Source organism: Natrix helvetica (genome assembly GCF_964273705.1).
Source record: "Natrix helvetica genome assembly, chromosome: 3".
Classification (NCBI taxonomy): Eukaryota; Metazoa; Chordata; class Lepidosauria; order Squamata; family Natricidae; genus Natrix; species Natrix helvetica.
The window spans coordinates 31,103,999-31,125,805 of record NC_138549.1 but is presented as its reverse complement, the minus strand read 5'-3'; the positions used below and the strand labels follow the sequence as shown (position 1 = coordinate 31,125,805).

At 44.2% G+C, this 21,807-nt stretch overlaps 1 protein-coding gene across 2 annotated transcripts in view; it reads left to right on the top strand.

Moving 5' to 3' along the window:
* Nucleotides 1–2,051: 2,051 nt before the first annotated feature.
* Nucleotides 2,052–21,807, top strand: part of GRTP1 (growth hormone regulated TBC protein 1) — a gene marked incomplete at its 5' end in the record, with an annotated part of 50,029 nt that continues 30,273 nt past the window's right edge. Inside the window, 3 exons of one of the 2 annotated variants that reach the window (XM_081947304.1) lie at nucleotides 2,052–2,481; nucleotides 8,114–8,265; nucleotides 19,585–19,743. In XM_081947304.1, coding sequence (XP_081803430.1) covers nucleotides 2,423–2,481; nucleotides 8,114–8,265; nucleotides 19,585–19,743 — 370 coding nt within the window. Of the gene's footprint in view, nucleotides 2,482–2,602; nucleotides 2,626–8,113; nucleotides 8,266–19,584; nucleotides 19,744–21,807 lie in introns of those variants that run through there. The other variant, XM_081947305.1, reaches the window with a different exon arrangement.

Here is a 21,807-nt window from a genome sequence, read left to right as displayed (position 1 = left end):
AAGGTAGTTGTTACTGCAAACAATCACTAAACGAGACAGTTGCTAAACGAGGACAACCTATATAATAATACCTTACTTACACAGTGAAGTTTTTAAGCCGGCACTTTTTTATTCACAAATAAATGTATTTCTGAACCCAAAGGACTGTGTTCAAACTTTCTTTCAAAGTTATCCAATATGCTATCCTGTGCATATTTATTGAAAGTAACTTCTACCAAGTTTATTAAGGTTTGTTCCAGATCAAATTTTCTTCTGAGAAGCAAAGAATTTTAAAAACACATGATTTGAAAGATAGTTTTTATTTACATTCACAATTACATCGAGCTGAGATTCTTACAAAAAAGGAAATTAGCAATCTGTAACAGCCAAGTTTTTGTAACTGACATTCTTTGGTTATTTGACAAAGGAAATCATACTCATGTACTGTTTCTAAAAATTCCATTTTGGACTTCAATAACACACAAAACCTGTTAATCTAGATAAAACCTGTTGTTTAAATTAATTTATATGGCTGCCTATCTCACATATGTGACTGGGAAGCTAACAAAATTTTAAAACACCAAACAAGAGAAAAACAATAATCAAGAACAGAATGAGCAGTGTGAAGAACTGTATGGCAATCAAGGAGGTCAGTGATCAATTCATCTGTATTGGAAGAAATATCTTCTGGGTTCAGTTCCAAGTGGGGAGAAAGACACTGGAAACATGGTGGCTGATTGGAAAGATGGTTTAATGGTGAACAGGACCACATGGCTTGAGGTCCTGAGCAAAAAGGCACATGGAGTGGAGAGAGACTGAGATTTATACCCTCTGTTGGGATTTGAATTTGAGCTTGCATTCTGATTGGTTGTCGGACACCCATGGGATCATGCAGGGGTAACTTTGTAGGTTGTGTTTTTGAGTCCCAAGCTTGGTTGAGCCTTGCTGGGTGATGATGTAATGAAAGGGCTTTGGGCAATTCCTACCTGCCTGAAGGAGGTAGATCATTGTTATGTAGAATAGACTGACCCAGGCCTTAATGGTCCATTGACAAATGTGTGTTTGTGAGAGAGAGACTTTCTGCCTCCCTTTTAGGGTAAATATTCTGCCCTTTTAATATTTCCTAAAATATTTCATTTTTCTAGGAGAGGGATGGGTCCGAATTTCCCACATATGTTTTAACTAACTTCCCCCCCCCCCCCAACCCCTCTGCTTTGGAAAAGTCAGGTCTTAAGCTCTTTCGGAAAAGCCGACAGTGTTTGAGGGCTTAACATGTCCCATCAGCTTAAGGATACTACTTGTGACCTCAGTAAGACGCCATTATCCAGAGGTCACCGATTTCAGAAAAGTGAATTTTAAGCTACTTAAAATTGATCCTCCTTTAACCAATTCCCCCTCATTCTCTCCATCTCCTCCATGGAATTTGGGGCAGCGCATCGGAGCAGCCCCTTTTTCTGCCTCAAGGCACATTTACAGGGACACCTAAAACTGCGAAGGAGAAGAGTCGAAGGCACCCGGAGATTCCGCAGCACTGATCTGAAGGCACACGAGTTGTGCTAGGATACCATGCAAGCTTAACGCGTGTGGCTTGCTTTCTAATGCGAATCCACCCAGTGTGGTTAGCCTGTGGTTTGGTGTCTTGACACAAACCTCAAACGAGTGAGTTAATCCTGTGTAAATCAAAGCCGAGGGGGCCACCAACCTCACCGCGGAAGCGCAAGTTCTTCATTACCGTACTTGACCCGAAAACGGGTTGGGGGGGGGTCTGCCCCAGAGGAAGGGACACAGCGCTGCTCCTCACCGCAGGCAGATTATCCCCCCCCCCCCCATGAACTTTCGGCGTGCTCAGCTCCACCATGCGAGGGTGCGCGCGCACCTCGGAGTTGCCCAGGCAGGTGGGAGGGAGCCTCTCCACCCCCCGGGCGTGAGGTGGTGGGGGGCTCCTTCCCTCAGCGGTTCGTTTTCTTACCTCTAAGGCGGCTACGCCGGCTTTGTCCTTAAGGCGGCGCCATTTGGAGCTCCCTTCGCGGAGGTAGGGTTTAAAAAGCAGGTAGGGAACAGGAAGGGCTATCGCGGGCTATGGGAAAGGCGCTGCTGCGCGCCGTTTGATCTTTCTCGGGAGCGGAGAAAAGCGACCCTGGGAAGGCACCAAGCCCGCGGCTGAACTTGGAAGCCGGAGAGTCTTCTGCCGCTGCTGTTCCCTCCAACGTGGAAGTATCGCTTGCCGCACCGGTTCCTTCTTGCCTCCTGAAAAAGACTTCGCTGCTAGCCGCCGGGCGCTCTCTTCTTGGAGCCGGGAAGGAGCCAAGCGGCAGGCACCGTCGAAAGCAGCCCCCTCGCTGACGCCGCGGGGGGCTTCGGGGCTCTGCCGCCCCAGCAGAGAAGCGTGGGAGGGAACCCTCCGACCATTCAGTGCTGGAGGAATCCCGAGAGAGCCCTTCCCATGGAGGGGGAGGAAGTGCGGCGAGCGAAGCAAGGGAGCCGGGAAAGCAGCGTCCATAGGTACGCCGAGCGCGCTTCTCCTCTCCTCTCCGCCCGGGCTTGGGGTTCGAGGAAGGGGCGTGCGGGTCAAACTGGGGTTTTGCTTGGCGTGCGCGGTGTGGCCCGTCAGGTGTAACAGGAAATGAAGGAAGAAGAAGGGCTTTGGTAGGATCGCGGGCAAAAAAGGGGGGGCGCCGGTGGTGGGGGGCGCAGTCCCTCCGGTTGGGATGAATTCTCGAGCTCCTTTTCTTTCCTGGAAGGGCTGAACTTCTCTGAAGTATTTTCCTTTGTTGAGCAGCTGACCTGTCATTCCAGGACTCCGCGCCTCGCTTTTAATGGCCACAAGTTTATCTGGGAGAGCCAGGTGTAGCTGGCTTGGATATTCGGTCAACCGTGGGTGTTTGTTTGCCTGGCCGAATCCATTTTTTTTAAAGGATTTTATTGCTAGTGGCTGTAATTTCCGCAACATACTCAACGGCAAATAGGCAACCATATTTTAATCCAGGGTTTGTTTGTTTTTTTGGTTGTCTGAATGCAGATTTCCTTTTTTTTAAAAAAAATCCTTGGATAAGCTCATGCTAGCATTTTTCTAGTTTATCTAAGAAGAAATAACGGCAATTTATTTTACCTTCCATAGGAGAGTTAAATTTATAAAATAGTGAAATAAGTAAGATAAGTAAGTAAGTCCTTATTTTGGAAATACTTTACTTTATGTAGGCTCCAGGAAATTATCTTCCCTTTGTTGGGAGTTAGCATGAAGAGCTTTTAAAAAGCAGGATAAGATGATGAGATATTTAGATAGATGCTCTTCTCAAATCTACTGCTCACAGTTGTCATGAATGAACATTGAGCAATTTCATTTTATTATTTTAAGGTTTAATTGAAGGAAAGCTCTAGAACAGTGGTTCTCAACCTTCCCCATGCCACTACCCTTTAATACAGTTCCTCATGTTGTGGTGACTCCCAACCATAAAATTGGTGTCTCAGTTCCTAATACCATCAAAAATATGTGTTTTTCTGATGGTCTTAGGCGACTCCTGTGAAAGGGTCATTCGACCCCCAAAGGGGTCCCGATCCACAGGTTGAGAACCACTGCTCTAGAAGAATATATTAAACAGTATGCAGAAGACGATAGTTACTGGGGAATATGAAGAGGCTAAATGTTGTAAATTACTTAGGTTTTCTGCAAGCGGAAAGACTTGTTTTTGGAATGAAACTGACAGAGTGACAGATGAGACATCAGGAATGATTAATATTTTCTTCAGAACAAAATAGTACCCACTGTCCAACACACATTAATTCCTCTGTTGCACATCAAAATGGGGGAAAGGGTCTGATTTCAGACAAAGGGAATTAATTTTTTGTTCTCCCATTTTGGGGGCAGCCCTTCCGATTGCTAATAGGTGTTGCCATGTTGGCATGCAAGCAAACTTGAAAGGCAAAACATGGATAGTTGAAGTTTTCACTTTCAATTTTACTAATTTATGGTTCTGTCATGCATGCATAAATTGAATATATTATTTGAAGATACAGAAGGAATATACAATACAAAGCAAGCAAATCAATTTGAGAAGACATTGTTTTAACTGGACCTTCTTAAACTTTCTTTGTGTTGTTCTTCGAGAAATCTGCGTGTTTCCTCCCCGCCCTTTTCATTCAATCCTGTCCAATTCTCAGAATTAACATGGACAAGTCCCTGCATTTCTTGGTTTTCCAGATTTGCTTCCTAGAACTGAGTGAGAATGACTGGCCCAAGATCACTCAGTTGGCTTTGTGCCTAACATGGGACTGGAACTCACACTCTTCCATTTCTAGCCTGGTGGCTTAACCACTATACCAAACTGGCTGTCTATGATATATACATATTAAATACTAAAGTCAGGAGATGCCAAAGGCAAATTTACCTGTCTTAAATATTATGAGATATTTTTACATAGAAATGTGGTATGTTGCAACTTTTCATTTTTGGTTGGACAGATATCAATTCAAGTAACTAAAAATAAAAGAACAGAAAATACTTTTGATTGATGTGCTTTTTTTTTTCATGGCCAGAGAAGCAATAGTGTAAACAAATTGTTTATCTTATGTAGCAGTGGAATTCTAATAACTAGTTTGGGTACTTAACAGATACATTATTTCAGGAAACACACATTTTTTACTTTAAAAAAATCATTATTGTATTGCTACCATTTAGTGGTAATCCTCATTGAAAAGTTTACACAACTATCCTTTATACCAAATCCTAGTGTAATGGGGAAAATTAATCTAGGGTCAAAATGTGAAATAATTACTCCTTGAGTACAGATATTGAAGGTACTCTTAATATTCCTGATGCATAATGATGAATAAAACATTTTGTAAAAATAATATCGATACATTTCAGTAAACCTATCTTTATTCAGGTAGTCTTTGAATTACGGGAAATCCTTGTATGACTGTAATGGAACACAGAATTTCCGTTGTAAGTTATGATGGTTCCAAGTCGGGAAACCTACATGACCAATCTTACAAACATTTTTGTGCCAGTTGTTAAGTGAACACTGCAGTGGTTAGTTCAGTACATTTCTTTTGGTGTTTTTGTCAGAAACTAGTCAAAAAAAGTCTGCTTCTGGCAAAAAACCTAGTGTCATGTAACCACCCAACCACAAATGTAGCTTTAAAGGTGATCTGTTTACCAAGTAACCAAAACACAGTGATGTGACTGGAAGGGAAAGTGCCACTGTTAGAATTTTGGAACAAGGTCATAAATATCTTTTGGGAGAGTCCGTTGTAACTTCAAATGGTCTCTAAGCAACAACTACTTATACAATTATTTGTTTAGTGAGCATTCAAAATTAGAATGGCACTGAAAAAAGTGACTTACACCCAGCCCTTGCACTTATGACCATCTCTTCAGCCCCACAGTCATGTGATCAGAATTTTGACACTTAACCAGCATATATTTGCAATGGTTGCATTGTCCTGGGATCATGTGATTGCCATTTCCGACCTTCCCATCTGGCATCTGACAGGTAAAATCAATGAGGGAAGTCAGATTCACTTAATGATTGCATAATTCACTTAGCTGCAGTTGCTTAATAACTGTGGCAGAAAAGGTCATAATACCACAGATGACTCACTAAGCCTTGCTTACCAACATAAATTCTGCTATGAATTGTGGTTGTAAATCAAGGACTGCCTGCAGCAGCATTGGAAGTTAGATTAGTTTTATTACCACTGCAGTACAATAGATAAGCTGAAAGATGGTGAGTTTATAATGCTGTGTAGTACAAGATTAGATTTGAATTTAAAATGTTTTGTTTAAATACCCTTTATGGCATGGCTGGTTTCTTCCCCTATCCTGTTTCAATGTTGCTACTTTCAAAATTGCAATTAACGGTTTACACAATGTGGAAACTCTAACGTAAACTTTCATTTAGAATTTATTTCAATTGCATGAAATGCATGAAGGAATATTTAGTAACCTGGATAAGTTACAAGTAGTAGCTTATGTTACAAGTAGCTTATAAGTAGTCCTTGTTGTAACAATGCTAACTATGTGACTGTGTTGCTTAGCGATTGCAGTTCCGGAATTCCAGATTACTGTTGTTAAGAGAGGACTGTACAGGTTGTTAAGTGAGAACTTCACAAGACTGTATCTTCTGACTTCCTGCCAGCTTCCCCATTGACTTTGCTTGTGGGAAGTCAGCAGGGAAGGCTGCAAATTGCAGTCACATGACCATGGGTCTGTAAGTATAAGGTCTGGTCATAAATACCTCTCACTCAGCACCATTTCAAGTTCAAATACTGAATGAATGGTCATTAAATGAAGACACCTGCTCATTCTTTGAAAGAAGCACTACACTGAATTCTAACTCCTGGAAAACTTACAAGCACACTGGATTTGCAGTGCAGCATTCATGGGTGACAAGATTCCCAGATGCATAGAACCTCAACATTCAAACATTCTTAAAAGTTGGATTGTTCAAAATATTATAAAATATTAATTTTCTCATGTAATATCTTGCAAACTTTGACATTTTCATCTAAATTTCTCATGGGACAAATTTCAGATATTTTTAGCATGTTTTTTTTACAGTTTTAAAGTTACTTTTAGTAGATCAGCCACAGTAACAAAACTTAGCAGATCTGAATGTGCTTTCTTTCTCTGTCTTTTATCGTCTTGGGAATTAAGCAGGGAGGTTGTCTGAGGTCTTTTCATAAACCACTTTGCTGGTCTGGCTCAAGCCTCTTTTATCTTATTGTTGTCTTGGTAGCAAATCTTCAAGGCCATTTTCTATACTTACTATAGTTGGTCAGATTACCAGGGAATCACAGGATTATAAAATTGACTGGAAAGTTTTTAAAAAAATAATAAAAAGGCAAAGCAATCCTTTTCCATACTGTTTCCTAGAAATGTGCCCGATTGTTACAGCAATTATGAGCAACTTTATATTTATATTTATAAATATAAATGGGCAGCATAGAGTTGAAAACTTCTCTAATTATAAAAGCAATAGAATACAATAAACATTAGCTTTTTGATATCATCCAGGCTGATAAAGTAGTTTCTATCTATCTATCTATCTATCTATCTATCTATCTATCTATCTATCTGTCTTGTCTTGTCTTGTCTTGTCTTGTCTTGTCTTGTCTTGTCTTGTCTTGTCTTGTCTTGTCTTGTCTTGTCCTGTCCTGTCCTGTCCTGTCCTGTCCTATCCTATCCTATCCTATCCTATCCTATCCTATCCTATCCTATCCTATCCATCCATCCATCCATCCATCCATCCATCCATCCATCTATCTATCTATCTATCTTATCTATCTATCATCTATCAATAGTTCTCTCTCTCTCTCTCTCTCTCTCTCTCTCTCTCTCTCTGTGTGTGTGTGTGCGTGTGTGTGTATGTATGTTTCAACATAACTCTGGAACAAACGCCTCCAACAATTTCGACCAAACTTGTTACACAGATGACTGACTCTCTGGAAACAAATACTGTGATAGTAAGATACCCCTAACACCCCTTGGGGGGGAGGGGTGTTCTGTTAAGATACAGCCTGTTGTGCCTTAAAATGGTTTCTACCATACTGCCATAAAATGGCTTCTACTGTACAGCACAGTGGAGTTGCCATGGTAACAGCTTCACAGTACTCCACAAGGGAGCTCCCTCTGGTAAGGGAGAAAATCCAACATTACAAATTACGTTTGGTCTGGGATTATTTTTGAGAACAAATGAATGGTTTAGGATAAATAAATACCCAGGCAATGCTGGGTTATCAGCTAGTGTCAACTAAAATGAGCTCCGTTTGCTTCATTGTTTCTAAAGCCAGCTTGTTTAAAATAACTGTAGTTTTTGTTAATCGCCTCTAGTTCAAAATGACACATAAATGGAAGTTTTAAGCATCTTTTCTCTTCCTTTTTTGGATCGATGCAGAAACAGGGGCCATAAGAATGTATCAGTGGTCTCTGGCTGTTTTAATGGTTTGTGTGAAATGGTTCCATTTTCCTAAGGGACATCTGCTATTAGCTAGATATCTTGGAATTGAGAAACTTTATGAAATCTGTTTGACACTACATTTGTACTTTATTTTCTCCTTTTGTTTTAAGTTTGGGTTAATGAATAACTCACTGCATGTTTTTAATGTCTCTGTAATAATCTTTCTTTTGAAATAGTGTGGATCCATATGGTTTTGAAAGACCAGCTGACTTTGACTACGCAACCTATGAAGAATTCTTTTCTAGATACTTAGTGGTACTTACTCGAAGAGCAATTAAGTGGTCCAAACTTTTAAAGGGAAACACAAGGGTGCAGAAAAACATAAAAGGTAAGACTTTGGCATGTTTAAATATGAAATAAGGACAAATAGTTTTCATTTTAACTTGCAACCTTTTATCTTTTCCAAAAGGTATTTTATAACATTGTAGAACCATTATTTGGGAGAGCCTATGCTTCTTACTTCAGAGTTTTTGTTTGTCATTATTTCTCCTGAATCTTGTGTAGAAATTTGGCAATTAATTGCCAAACAAACAAAAATAAATCAACAAAAGTGCAATAATGCCTAGGTTCTGTAGTTCATCACTGACAAATTGGTCTGTGTAGATTCTGTCCTTGCAAGAAGTTAATTTAATCTGTTTATTAGTATAAACATTTGTTAACAATAATTATTTGTTGCAAAATGGGAACAATGAGTTGTCATCTTTGGACAAAAAGCAGTTTTTTTCACATGGTTTTCTAATACATGGCATTTTTTAAAAGGCAGATTTATTTTAATTTAATTTAATTTAATTAGCACTTCTAGACCGCCCCCTCTCCCAAAAGGGACTCAGGGCGGTGTACAGTCCATATCAATAACATCATAAATAAAATTTAAACAATTAAAATTATTAAATGGATAAATACATAAATAAGAGGAGGATAAAAATAGACAGAACTGTAATTGCTAAATGAATAATTTAAAATATACAAAATTTAAAACCCCAGTGTTATAAAATTAAGTCCCCTAAAAAACCAGGAGGAAATATATATGCCAGGAGGTAGACGTTAAGAATTATGCCAGACCAGCCAGTCGGAACAGGTGTGTCTTCAGTTTCTGCCGGAAGGAGCGGAAGTCAGTGGTGGTTCTAATGTCGGGGGGGAGGTCATTCCAGAGGGTTGGGCCCATCACAGAGAAGGCCCTACTCCTTGGTGTCGCCCGTTGGCATTGCCTAGTGGACGGCACCAGGAGAAGCCCCTCCCTGTGAGAGCGAATTGGCCGCAGGGATGTGTGTGGGAGGATGCGATCCCGCAGGTAACTAGGCCCTATGCCATGGAGCGCTTTAAAGATGGTGGTCAAAACCTTGAAACGCACCCGAAAGACCACAGGTAGCCAGTGCAGCTCGCGCAGGAGCGGTGTTACGTGGGAGTACCTAGTACTCCCCATGACTGCCCGCGCGGCTGCGTTCTGGACTAGCTGCAGTCTTCGTGCGCGTCCCAAGGGAAGCCCCATGTAGAGAGCATTACAGTAGTCCAGGCGAGACGTCACCAGTGCATGAGTGTGCGTAGGGCATCCCGGTCCAGAAGGGGGCGCAATTGGCGCACCAGGCGAACCTGGTGGAATGCCCCCCTTGCCACGGCTGCCACATGGTCATCCATTGACAGCCGGGCATCTAGGAGAACGCCCAAATTGCGCGCCCGTTCCACAGGGGGCAGTTGTTCGCCCCCTATGGCCAGCGTTGGAGTCAGCTGACTGAACCGAGGCGCCGGTAGCCACAGCCACTCAGTCTTGGAGGGGTTGAGTTTGAGTCTGTTGTCCCCCATCCAGACCCCGACGGCTTCCAAACACCGGGACATCACTTCGACAGCCTCGCTGGGGTGATTTGGGGTTGAAACGTACAGCTGAGTATCATCAGCGTACAGATGGTATTCAACCCCCAAACCACGGATGATCTCCCCCAGCGGCTTCACATATGTGTTGAACAGGAGGGGCGAGAGGACCGACCCCTGCGGCACCCCACAAGTGAGTGACCTCAGGGTCGACCTCTGCCCCCCTGTCAACACACATTGCGACCGGTCGGAGAGGTAGGAGCCGAACCACCGTAAAACGGTGCCTCCGACTCCCATCCCCTCCAGCCGGCGCAATAGGATACCATGGTCGATGGTATCAAAAGCCGCTGAGAGGTCTAATAGGACCAGGATAGAGGAACAACCTCTATCTCTGGCCCTCCAGTGATCATCAACCAGCGCGACCAAGGCTGTCTCCGTGCTGTGCCCGGGTCGGAAGCCGGACTGGCGTGGGTCTAGATATTCGGATTCGTCAAGGTGTCGTGGAAATTGCTGTGCCACCACATTCTCAACAACCTTCGCTAAAAAGGGAAGGTTGGAGACTGGATGATAATTAGCGAGCTCCATTGGGTCCAGTGAAGGCCTCTTGAGCAAGGGCCTCACCACCGCCTCTTTCAAGGCAGTTGGTAAGAAGCCCTCACCCAATGAGGCGTTCATCAGGCCCAGTAGCCAGCCTCGTGTCACCTCCCAGGATGCCAGTACCAGCCAGGAGGGACACGGGTCCATTAAACATGTGGTGGGTCGCAGCCGTCCACGCAACCTGTCCAAATCCTCGGGGGCAACAGAGTCAAACTCCTCCCAGAATGGTCTCACAAGACTCACAGTTGACGGCTCGTCCGGCCCACTGGAGGGGGCCCATCCGCTCCGGATCTGAGCGACTTTGTCCTGCAGATATTCCCCAAACTCCTCTGCTCTACCCTGCAAGGGTGCCCCCCACGTCCCCTGTGACAGGAGAGAGCGGGTCACCCTAAACAGGGCAGCAGGGTGGTTATCCGCGGACGCAATAAGAGCAGCACAATGTCTACGTTTGGCCGCTCTCAATGCCACAAGGTAGGTCCGTAAATAGGCTCTTACCTGTGTTTGATCAGACTCGGAGCGTGAGGATCTCCACCTGCTCTCTAGACGTCTCCTATGGCGCTTCATCACCCTCAGCTCCTCGGTATACCAAGGAGCTCGGGTGGATCGCTGCCGCAGGAGAGGTCGCAAAGGCGCAACCCGGTCCAAGGCCCCAGCCACCGCCGTATTCCAGGCGGCCACTAGATCCTCCGACCGAGCGCGGGTCAGGGCTACAGGTAGTGGCCCAAGTTCCGTCTGGAACCTATCCGGTTCCATCAGGTGCTTGGGGCGGTACCAGATTGGACAGGCTGGCTCCGCCTCCTCGCGGTGGGGGGTAGCGGCAGGGAAGTCGAGCCGGAGACATGAGTGATCTGACCATGACAGGGGGGTAATAACTAAGTCCCCTATTCCCAGATCACCCGTCCACTGTTCAGATACAAAAATAAGGTCCAGTGTGTGACCGCCCTCGTGTGTGGGGCCCTGAATTAATTGGGTCAGGCCCATGGCTGTCATGGAAGCCATGAACTCCCGAGCCACCTCAGATGCTGCTCCCGTCGACGGCAGGTTGAAGTCCCCCATGACCAAGAGCCTGGGGATCTCAACCGCCGTCTCTGAGATCAGCTCGAGGAGCTCGGGGAGGGCCGCTGATGTATAGCGAGGAGCCAAGTATACAATCAGCAGGCCCAACTGCCTCCCTGGGCCCCATTTCACACCTAGGGATTCACAACCGGGTATCTGAGGAACAGTGAACTCTCTCGGTTCCAGACCATCCCGTATAACTACCGCCACCCCACCACCCTTACCCAGGGCCCGAGGCTGATGGAATGCACAGAAACCCGGTGGGCACATTTCCACGAGGGGTAAACCACCCTCGTGGCCCAACCAGGTCTCCGTTATCCCTGCAAGGTCCAGCTCCCCCTCGGAGATCAACTCGCTAATGAGGGGGGCCTTGTTGGTTATGGACCTTGCATTGCAAAGCATCAGCCGCAGGCCCTGGCTCTGTAGTTCTTGACCACCTAGGCTGCGGGGGTTGGTACAAACGACCGGGCGTAGCCAACAGCCACGGTCTCCCAACCGACCTTGTGATCTTCTCTTGTCCTCGCATCCCCCCCTCCCCGCGACCGATGTAATAAAACAACCCTCTACCGGAATAATTTGTTCCCTCTCCCCCCCCACCCCGCTCACTTCCCTCCTGGACTCACCTGTTCGTCTGGCGCTGGCTTCCCTCCCGGCCTGGTTAGCCCACCCCCCCTCCCTGGAACCCCCTAAAAACAATGTAAAACATTTGGCTAAAAATCCCCTCAGCTTCCGTTTCTTCCACCTCTCGGGGTTCACAAACCCGTCATCAAGGCAGGCCCTTGTAAGAGCCAAGGGCCATACCTGCGAGAGAGGGGCCTCCCGCAGGCGGAGCAGGTCTAACCTTGAATAAATTGATAGAATATTGAAGCCCAATTGGGTAAGGGTGCTGGTGGTAGAAGTCAATAGCCGGAGGGCTAAGGTCTTAATAGGGAGCTGGAAGCTTTAGTATCCAGATAGTACTTGGAAAGAAGGCGGGGGGGAAATGTTCAAATATTCCCAAATAGTGGAGCAAGGCAGAGATGTCATAAAAATGGGAGACAGTCTAAGGTGGTTGAGGGTAGATATAATTACAGATGTGGGATCCTTAATGGGTGGGGGGGGCATTCTGGGCCCAGCTGTTCTTAATCTAGGCAGTCAGTCAGGCCCATCCATAGCCTTAATAACATATAAATGTTATTAATCAGGCAAACATAAATGCTGAATGAATACATATAATTTCTTTTTAAAGAGTGACCCAGAGTCATTTGCTATGAGATTGGTGGCAAACAAATCCAATAAATAATAAATACATAAAGAGTATAATTATATTTTAGTTAGCAAATCATACTTTGAACTTCTTCATATAGTTGTTTCCATAGTTCTGTTTCTGCAATCAAAAGAGAGAGACTCTCTGAACTTTTGTTTTTGTTTTTGCCACAATGATCCCAAAATCACATCCAGTGCCATTCCAGGCTTCCCTAATACTTGTTGGTAGATTTTCAAAGACTATTGAAAAATGCAGCAGAAAAGAAAAGTGAGAAAACACAATTTCACAATCTGAATTGTTCCACAGAAAATGAAGTCTAAACCAGTGTTTCCCAACCTTGGCGACTTTAAGTCCTGTGGACTTCAACTCCCAGAATTCCCCAGCCAGCTATGGTTGGACTTAAAGTCGCCAAGGTTGGGAAACACTGGTCTAAACCAATAAGCTAAAACATCAATAGATTTAAGAGAGATGTACAGTGAAAGTTTTGATCATTCTGAGAACTGAGGTTAATTTGTCATAGCTACCTAAACAGTAGATAATAAATATGCCTGTACTTTATAACAGCATCCTAAAGATTTACATGAAGCAAGAAGAAAAATAAATCTAAAGGAAAAGACATTTCTGTTTAAAATATTTTGACCAGATGAGATTTTAAATCCAACATGACATTATTTACTTAACTGGCTTTATGAATACTATTTGAATGATAATGTGCAATTATAAAACTAATAGTATTTTATAAAAACTGTAAGGCCAATAGGTGGGATGATTCGATTGTCAATTAGATTAGCAAATGAGATAGTGGTAGGTTTCAAACGGGAAGTGATATTTGGCCTTTGTTCAAGTTGGTGCCCTCAATACATGCTGTACCAAACCTACCATTTTATTATACAGTGAACTCCTAAATTGAAAGGGAAGATCTGATTTGGAGTGCATATGGGGTACACACATTACACTCCTTTCTGGAACTATGGCTGCTGCCTATTAAGCCAGGAAAAGACACATTTAAGTATATGCTGATAGTTATCATGTGTATCCCTATGTGCTTTGTATAATCTTTTCCTGAATGACATTGCTGCACCATACTACTAACATTATTATGGTGAAAGGAGTTAGGTTTGTTGGGCTAAGCAGCACATGTGTAATAAATATTTAAATAAGATTTAATTCAGCACATCTTAACCATGGCCATACACAGATTTCAAAATTTCAGAAAGACATTCTGGGCATCCAAGTGACTCCTCCTTGTCGTTAATACAGTAATCCTTCAACACTAGAAAGATAAATATAAGTATGGCCCCCATTTCTCAATGGATTGAAGACAGAATCTTTTCTGGCAAATTAAGAAGGAGCTGCTTAGAGACAGATTATGAACGGAAGATCACAAATATGGTTGTCTTTATTAAAACTTTATATACATATACATCTATGAGAAAGTGTTGCAACTCTATATCAGGGATGTCAAACTCAATTTCATTGAGAGCCACATCAGGGTTGTGTTTGACCTCGGGCTGGGCGGGGCCAGGGTAGGTGTGGCCAGTTTGACATCACTCGTGTCGGGAATGCCTATGGCCCAAACACTCTGCCAGAGAAAATGGACTCCCAAGTTTTGTTTTTGGCTGGGATGGCCTCCGGCAACCCATTTTTGCTGTCAAAGGGTTGCAGGAGGCCGTCCTGTTGAAACACACAGCTCCTCCTAAGCTCCATTTTTGCTGGCAGAGGCACCACGGGCCAGTCATTCGCTGTTTCCAGGGTGACCCCATGGGCCAGATCTAAGCACTCTTGAGTTTGACACCCCTGCTCTATATGATCTTTTGACATAGCTCTCTTGTTTTCCTTTCCTTTTTTCTAATTTTTTTTATTTTACTTAAGTCTCTCTCCCTCTCCCACCCTCCCTCCCTCCCTCTCCTTCTATCTCTCTCTCAACAAGCCTGACAAACATTTAAACAGAAAATCTCTATACTTATGAAAATACAGAGTTATTTCTTTCTTGAAAGCTTTTAATTTACAGTCAAACAAAACAATACATTTTTAGCAGAAATTCACCGCATTGTAAAATTCTCCATTGGTACCTTTACTTCATTCTTCAGGCAGAGGAAAAAAATGGCTTGATGGTCTCAAGAACTCAAAATGGCTTTCTCTCATTTGAGATCTGGGCTCTCTTTCAAAAAGATAGCAGCATTTAGGAATAATGGGTATGCATGTAGCCCCAATATCCTCCACTGTTCTTCTTTACAGAATGACACCTTATTTCAGAATCAGTAGCTGTGCCAGGGAAGGGTCAGCAACAAAGAAAAAGAGAAGACCAACATATTCAGATATATTATTTTCTTGTTGGTATAAATAACCCAGAGAAAAATCCAATTTACCAGGTAGCAGGGGCATATACTGCTATCTGAATTTGTGCATTTTAAAATAGGAGTTCTGTTTGGACCTTCATCTAAGCCAGTGATGGTGAACCTGTGGCACGCGGAGCCATTTGTCAGGGCACGTGAGGCACTGCCCTATCAGCTGGCCAGCATGCATGTGCACACTGGCCAGCTGAGTTCACCCTTTTTAAAAGCCATTTTTCGCCCTCCCCAGGCTCCAGAGGCTTTATAGGAGCCTGGGGAGAGCGAAAAGAGCCTCCCCTGCCCCCTCCAGAAGCTTCATGAGCTTCCCTGAAGCCTCCGGAGCGCAAAAAACGGCCCTACGGGCAAACCGGAAGTTCGGGAACGGACTTCCTGTTTGCTCAGGTCATTTTGACTGCCCCGGAGGCTTCAGGGAAGCCTCTTGAAGGTCCCTGAAGCCTTCGGAGCGCTTAAAACGACCCTCCGAGCAAACCGGAAGCGACTTCCGGTTTGCTTGGAGGGTCGTTTTGAGCACTCCGAAGGCTTCAGGGAAGCCTCCTGAAGGTCCCTGAAGCCTCCAGGGAGGCGGGGGAGGCTGTTTTCACCCTCCCCATTCTCCTATAATGCCTCTGGAGCCTGGGGAGGGTGAAAAAAGCATACAAAAATGGGGGGGTCGCACCTGTAGTGCGCACTGGGGGGGGTCCCACATTGCATTATGGGTGCGGCACGCCTGCACACGACCCCCCTACGCTCCCCCACTTATAGCACATGAGCCAAAAAAGGTTCGCCATTGCTGACCCAAGCCATTTGTTTTTTCTTTCATTTTTCCCCATTTAGCCTTATATAACCCAGTCATGGCGCTTTACTTAACAAGCTATTATTTAAAAAATTCAGTTTAGTATTATATTGAATGTCTTGAGCCATTAGTCATATTCTCTCTGTAAAAGTGGGGGTTGTAGCATATTTACCTGTTTAAGTTCTTCCCTTAGGTCTTGGCGATTGTAAATTGTAATGGGTCTCAAAATGTTATTAAAAAATTGATTTTCTAAATAGTAAACACTGAGCTGCAAACCTTCCAGGGAACCAGTGGTGGGTTCTGGCTGGTATGGCCCAGTACCGGTAGTAGTCGGGAGCGGCTGACAGCGTACCGGTATGGTGGCTCGTTTGGCCCACCTGCGTTCTATACCGGTTTTTAAAGCAACTAGCCAATTGTGCACATGCGCACAGCATGCAGCACCCGTGCAAGCTCCGACAAGCAGCTGGGTATCGCAGGAGCGGTGGAGTGCGCATGTGTGCGCAGCACATGTGCACGAAAGGACGCACTGCCTGGTGAGCACTGTACCAGTAGCAACGGGGAGAGGAACCCACCACTGCAGGGAACCCTTTGCAAAAGAGTTTTAGTTTAAAAAGGGAATTGGGTTCTCTGTTCTTCTGGGAAGCAGAAAAATAAGGGGAAAAATCAGTAATGGAACATCTTTTCTTGACAAATCCCTTAAATGATGCACTGGGATACATTCCTTGGGACACCTAGCATAGCAGTTAAGAGGTTCCTTCTTCATACGAAGCATGTTATGATACAGATTGGCAATGTGTCTGTAGACTCTCAACAGAGTGTGAGGTGGCAGAACCTGGTAGTTTGAGCTGATTAACTTCTGTAGACAAGACACTATGATAGCCTGGCCAAAATCCTTTCTATTTTCCAAGTTGGTCTCATGGGAAGCTTATCCTCTTCTCCATCTGGCAGTTTTTAGGCAGCTTCTTAGAGCTAGTGCAAGAGGCCTGAAGTGACCCCAAAATTACTGTGGTTATTGGTATGTTTCATCTTTTTTTTGGAAAAGTTTTTTTAATTTTAATTGAACAAAAACACACACAAAAAAAGAATCACCCTTCATTGCATCTTGTAGAAAGCGTATCGATTGGTTACAGATAACTTTCGTGCATTTCTTCCACAGTCATTAGTTAATAGTTCATATTAGATTATACACTTTAAATCAATAATCTTTGTATATCTTACTATCAATGTACCACAATTCTCATTTGACTACAATTATTAGAACGTGCTTTTACCTCAAATCATTCATATTTAAAGACACAACCCCATAATGGCATTCATTAGCTATTTCAAAAAATCCTCCAATAACATTACACCTTTATGACATCTTCTAAGTAAAAGTCAATTAATAAAGTTTCTAAACCTTTTTTCCCCCCTGTTTCATCTTGAGGGATAATATGAAATTCTAATCTTGGAATGAAACACTAACACCATTGAATTCACCTTGACGTATGACAGAGCAAGATGGTCCCGAATCTCCACTGTTAATATGTTTAATGTATTTTAATTATTTATAGCTTTAATTGTTGGGTTTTACATGTTCATTTTACATGTTCTGACCGAACACAGGTAAGAGCCTATTTACGGACCTACCTTGTGGCATTGAGAACAGCCAAACGTAGACATTGTGCCGCTCTCATTGTGTCTGCAGATAACCGCCCTGCCGCCCTGTTTAGGGTGACCCGCTCTCTCCTGTCGCAGGAGACGCGGGAGGCACCCTTGCAGGGAAGAGCAGAGGAGTTTGGGGAATATCTGCAGGACAAAGTCGCTCAGATTCGGAGCGGATGGCCCCCCCCAGTGGACCGGACGAGCCGTCATCAGTGAGTCTTGTAAGCCCACTCTGGGAGGAGTTTGACTCTGTTGCCCCCGAGGATTTAGACGGGTTGCGTAGACGGCTGCGACCCACCACATGTTCAATGGACCCGTGCCCCTCCTGGTTGGTACTGGCATCCTGGGAGGTGACGCGAGGCTGGCTTCTGGGCCTGGTGAACGCCTCATTGAGCGAGGGTTCCTTACCGACTGCCTTGAAAGAGGCGGTGGTGAGGCCCCTGCTCAAGAAGCCTTCACTTGACCCAACGGAGCTAGCTAATTACCGTCCAGTCTCCAACCTCCCCTTTTTAGCGAAGGTTGTTGAGAATGTGGTGGCGCAGCAATTTCCACGTCGCCTCGACAAATCCGTATATCTAGACCCACGCCAGTCCGGCTTCCGACCTGGGCACAGCACCGAGACAGCCTTGGTCGCGTTGGTGGATGATCTCTGGAGGGCCAGAGATAGAGGTTGCTCCTCTATCCTGGTCCTATTAGACCTCTCAGCGGCTTTTGATACCATCGACCATGGTATCCTACTGCGCCGGCTGGAGGGGATGGGAGTCGGAGGCACCGTTTTACGGTGGTTCGGCTCCTACCTCTCCGGCTGGATGCAATATGTGTTGACTGGGGGGCAGAGGTCGACCCCGAGGCCACTCTCTTGTGGGGTGCCACAGGGGTCGGTCCTCTCGCCCCTTTTGTTCAACGCATATGTGAAGCCGCTGGGTGAGATCATCCGTGGTTTTGGGGTTGAGTACCATCTGTACGCTGATGATACTCAGTTGTACATCTCAACCCCAAGCCACCCCAACGAGGCTGTCGAAGTGATGTCCCGGTGTTTGGAAGCCGTCGGGGTCTGGATGGGGGACAACAGACTCAAACTCAACCCCTCCAAGACTGAGTGACTGTGGCTACCGGCACCTCGGTTCAGCCAGCTGATTCCATCACTGGCCATAGGGGGCGAACAATTGCCCCCTGTGGAACGGGCGCGCAATTTGGGCGTCCTCCTAGATGCCCGGCTGTCAATGGATGATCATGTGGCAGCCGTGGCAAGGGGGGCGTTCCACCAGGTTCGCCTGGTGCGCCAATTGCGCCCCCTTCTGGACCGTGATGCCCTACGCACAGTCACTCATGCACTGGTGACGTCTCGCCTGGACTACTGTAACACTCTCTACATGGGGCTTCCCTTGGGACGCGCCCGAAGACTGCAGCTAGTCCAGAACACAGCCGCGCGGGTAGTCATGGGGAGTACTAGGTACTCCCACGTAACACCTCTCCTGCGCGAGCTGCACTGGCTGCCTGTGGTCTTTCGGGTGCGTTTCAAGGTTCTGATTACCATCTTTAAAGCGCTCCATGGCATAGGGCCTAGTTACCTGCGGGATCGCATCCTCCCCCATACATCCCTGCGGCCAATTCGCTCTCACAGGGAGGGCCTTCTTCTGGTGCCGTCCACGAGGCAATGCCAACGGGCGACACCGAGGAGTAGGGCCTTCTCTGTGATGGGCCCAACCCTCTGGAATGACCTCCCCCCCAACATTAGAACCACTACTGACCTCCGCTCCTTCCGACAGAAACTGAAGACACACCTGTTCCGACTGGCTGGTCTGGCATAATTTATAACGTCTACCTCCTGGCATACACATTCTTACTGGTTTTTAGAGGGATAGTGTTTTAAATTTGATATGACATTGGGATTTTAAACTTTTGTATCGATTTATTTATTTAGCTGTACAGTTTGGCATATTTTATCCCCCTCTCATACGTGTATTTATGTAGTTATTACTATGTTTTAATTTGTTGTATTTTGATACGGACTGTACACCACCCCGAGTCCCGCTAATAAACGCTAATAAATAATAATAATAATAATAATAATAATAATAATAATAATAATAATAATAATAATAATAATAATAATAATAATAATAATAATAATAATAATGTTCAAAATGTGTTTTAATTAATTTATTGCAGTTAAACGCTACATCAGAAAAGGCATTCCAAATGAGCACCGTGCCGAAGTCTGGATGGTAGTGAGTGGGGCTCGCTCTCATATGGACCACAATCCAGGCTACTACCAGAAATTATTGGAAGGAGACCAAAACAGCAAACTTGTAGAAACTATTATGACAGGTTAACTTCAAAATACATATCTATACATTGTGTGTGTGTGTGTATGTATTAGGATTTTGTTGTCCACATTTCCTTGAATTATGGAGGTGCATAAAATAGATAATTATTGCTTTGCACAGAAGCAATGCTTTTTATGTCAATTAAAACATTATCTTAAGAATCACTGAATTATTTTTCCTTGTCTCCCACTATCTGTCAGAAAAATGGGCAGATATGTTGCTATTAGTCTAGTACTCATTCTAATATAATAAGCTTTAGCTCCTGCAGGTTTAGAATTCTGTGATAACTTTTCCATTTACTTAACTGCAACTTAATTTTTTGAAATTACAGTATTTATGGGAATATGAGAGATAGTCCTAAGGTAAAGGTAAAGGTTTCCCTTGCACATATGGGCTAGTCGTTCCCGACTCTAGGGGGCAGTGCTCATCTCTGTTTCAAAGCCGAAGAGCCAGCGCTGTCTGAAGACATCTCCATGGTCAAGTGGCCGTCATGACTAAATGTCAAAGGCACATGGAACGCTGTTACCTTTCCACCAAAGGTCCATATTTTTCTACTTGCATTTTACATGCTTTTGACCTGCTGGGTTGGCAGAAGCTGGAACAAGTAACGGGAGCTCACTCTGTTACACAGCACTAGGGATTCGAACCACCGAACTGCTGACATTTCTGATTGACAAGCTCAGCGTCCTTTGAGAGATAATCCTAGAGGTAGCTAAATAATGACTGAACAGTTCTACACTAGATTTTTTCCAACTGTCTCGCAGTTGTGCTGGGATTTTAGTTCTAAAAATGTCCACAGCAGGATAGTGTAAAATTCCAACACATCTAGACAACACTATGTTTGAGAAGACTGTTTTAAACAAGTGAAGCTGCTTTTCTGCAGCTGCCTTTATATCATTGCATAGTGAATCTTTCTCTACCTTGTGCCCACGGCTATTTTCAGATGCAGCCTCTGACCCAGTTCAGCTGGTGGGAGTTTTAAGCTCTGAAGGTCATCAGGTTGTTGAACTATGTCCTGAAATCTTTTACTTTACTTTTGTTGCTGCTGCTTTATCTTGAAAGTTAAATTATTATTTTTTTAAAAAAGCAAGTGTTTTTTTTTGGAATTATCCTGATTAATTTGGAGGAATTCATAGGAAAGAAAAAAAGCAGCTAGAATTATAAGGTAGTATCTTTCTCTGAATGTTAATTGATTTAAGTATAGGCAAATTGATACAATGGTAATAATGTAAAAAGATTTTCTGTTTTGCAAAGCAAGCATCCTCAAGAAACAATTAAGAGTACTATCCGAGGCCTTTGTATCTGGCATTTTACAGTGTGGTTGGAGTAAATATTTGCTGAAGCGGCTGAAGTTAACAAAGCTGAGAAAATGTTAAAAATATACATGGACAAGAACTACAGGCAAAAACTGAGTTATCAGAAACTCATGGTCTAGAATGTAAATAGCCACATGCAGCCTATGGGATAAAGATCAGGTTCCTGGAAATGTGCCAACCGGCTCACAAGCAACAAAAAGAACTACAGGTAGTCCTCGAGTTCATTTAGTGACCGTTCAAAATTACAACGGCACTGAAAAAAGTGACATAACAATTTTTCCCTCTTACGACCATTGCAGCATCCATGGTCCTGTGATCAAGATTGGGATGCTTGGCAACTGACTCCTATTTGTGACGGTAGCAGTGTCCAGGGTCAGATGATCCGTTTTTGCGACTTTCTCCCAAGCAAAGTCAATGGGGAAGCCAGATCCACTTAATCATGTTACTAATATAACAAGTGCAGTGATTTACTTAACACAGGGGTGTCCAAACTTGGCAACTTTAAGACTTGTGGACTTTAACTCCCAGAATTCCCCAGCCAGCTCTGCTTGTTGAAGTCCACAAGTCTTAAAGTTGCCAAGTTTGGACACCCCTGACTTAACAACTGTGGCAAGAAAGGTTGTAAAATGGGGCAAAATTAACTTAACAAATGTTTTGCTTAGCAACAGAAATGTTGGGCTCAATTGTGGTCACGTCGAGAACTACTTGTATTTTACTTTGGTTTCGGTTTATGTACTTATAGGGCCCCA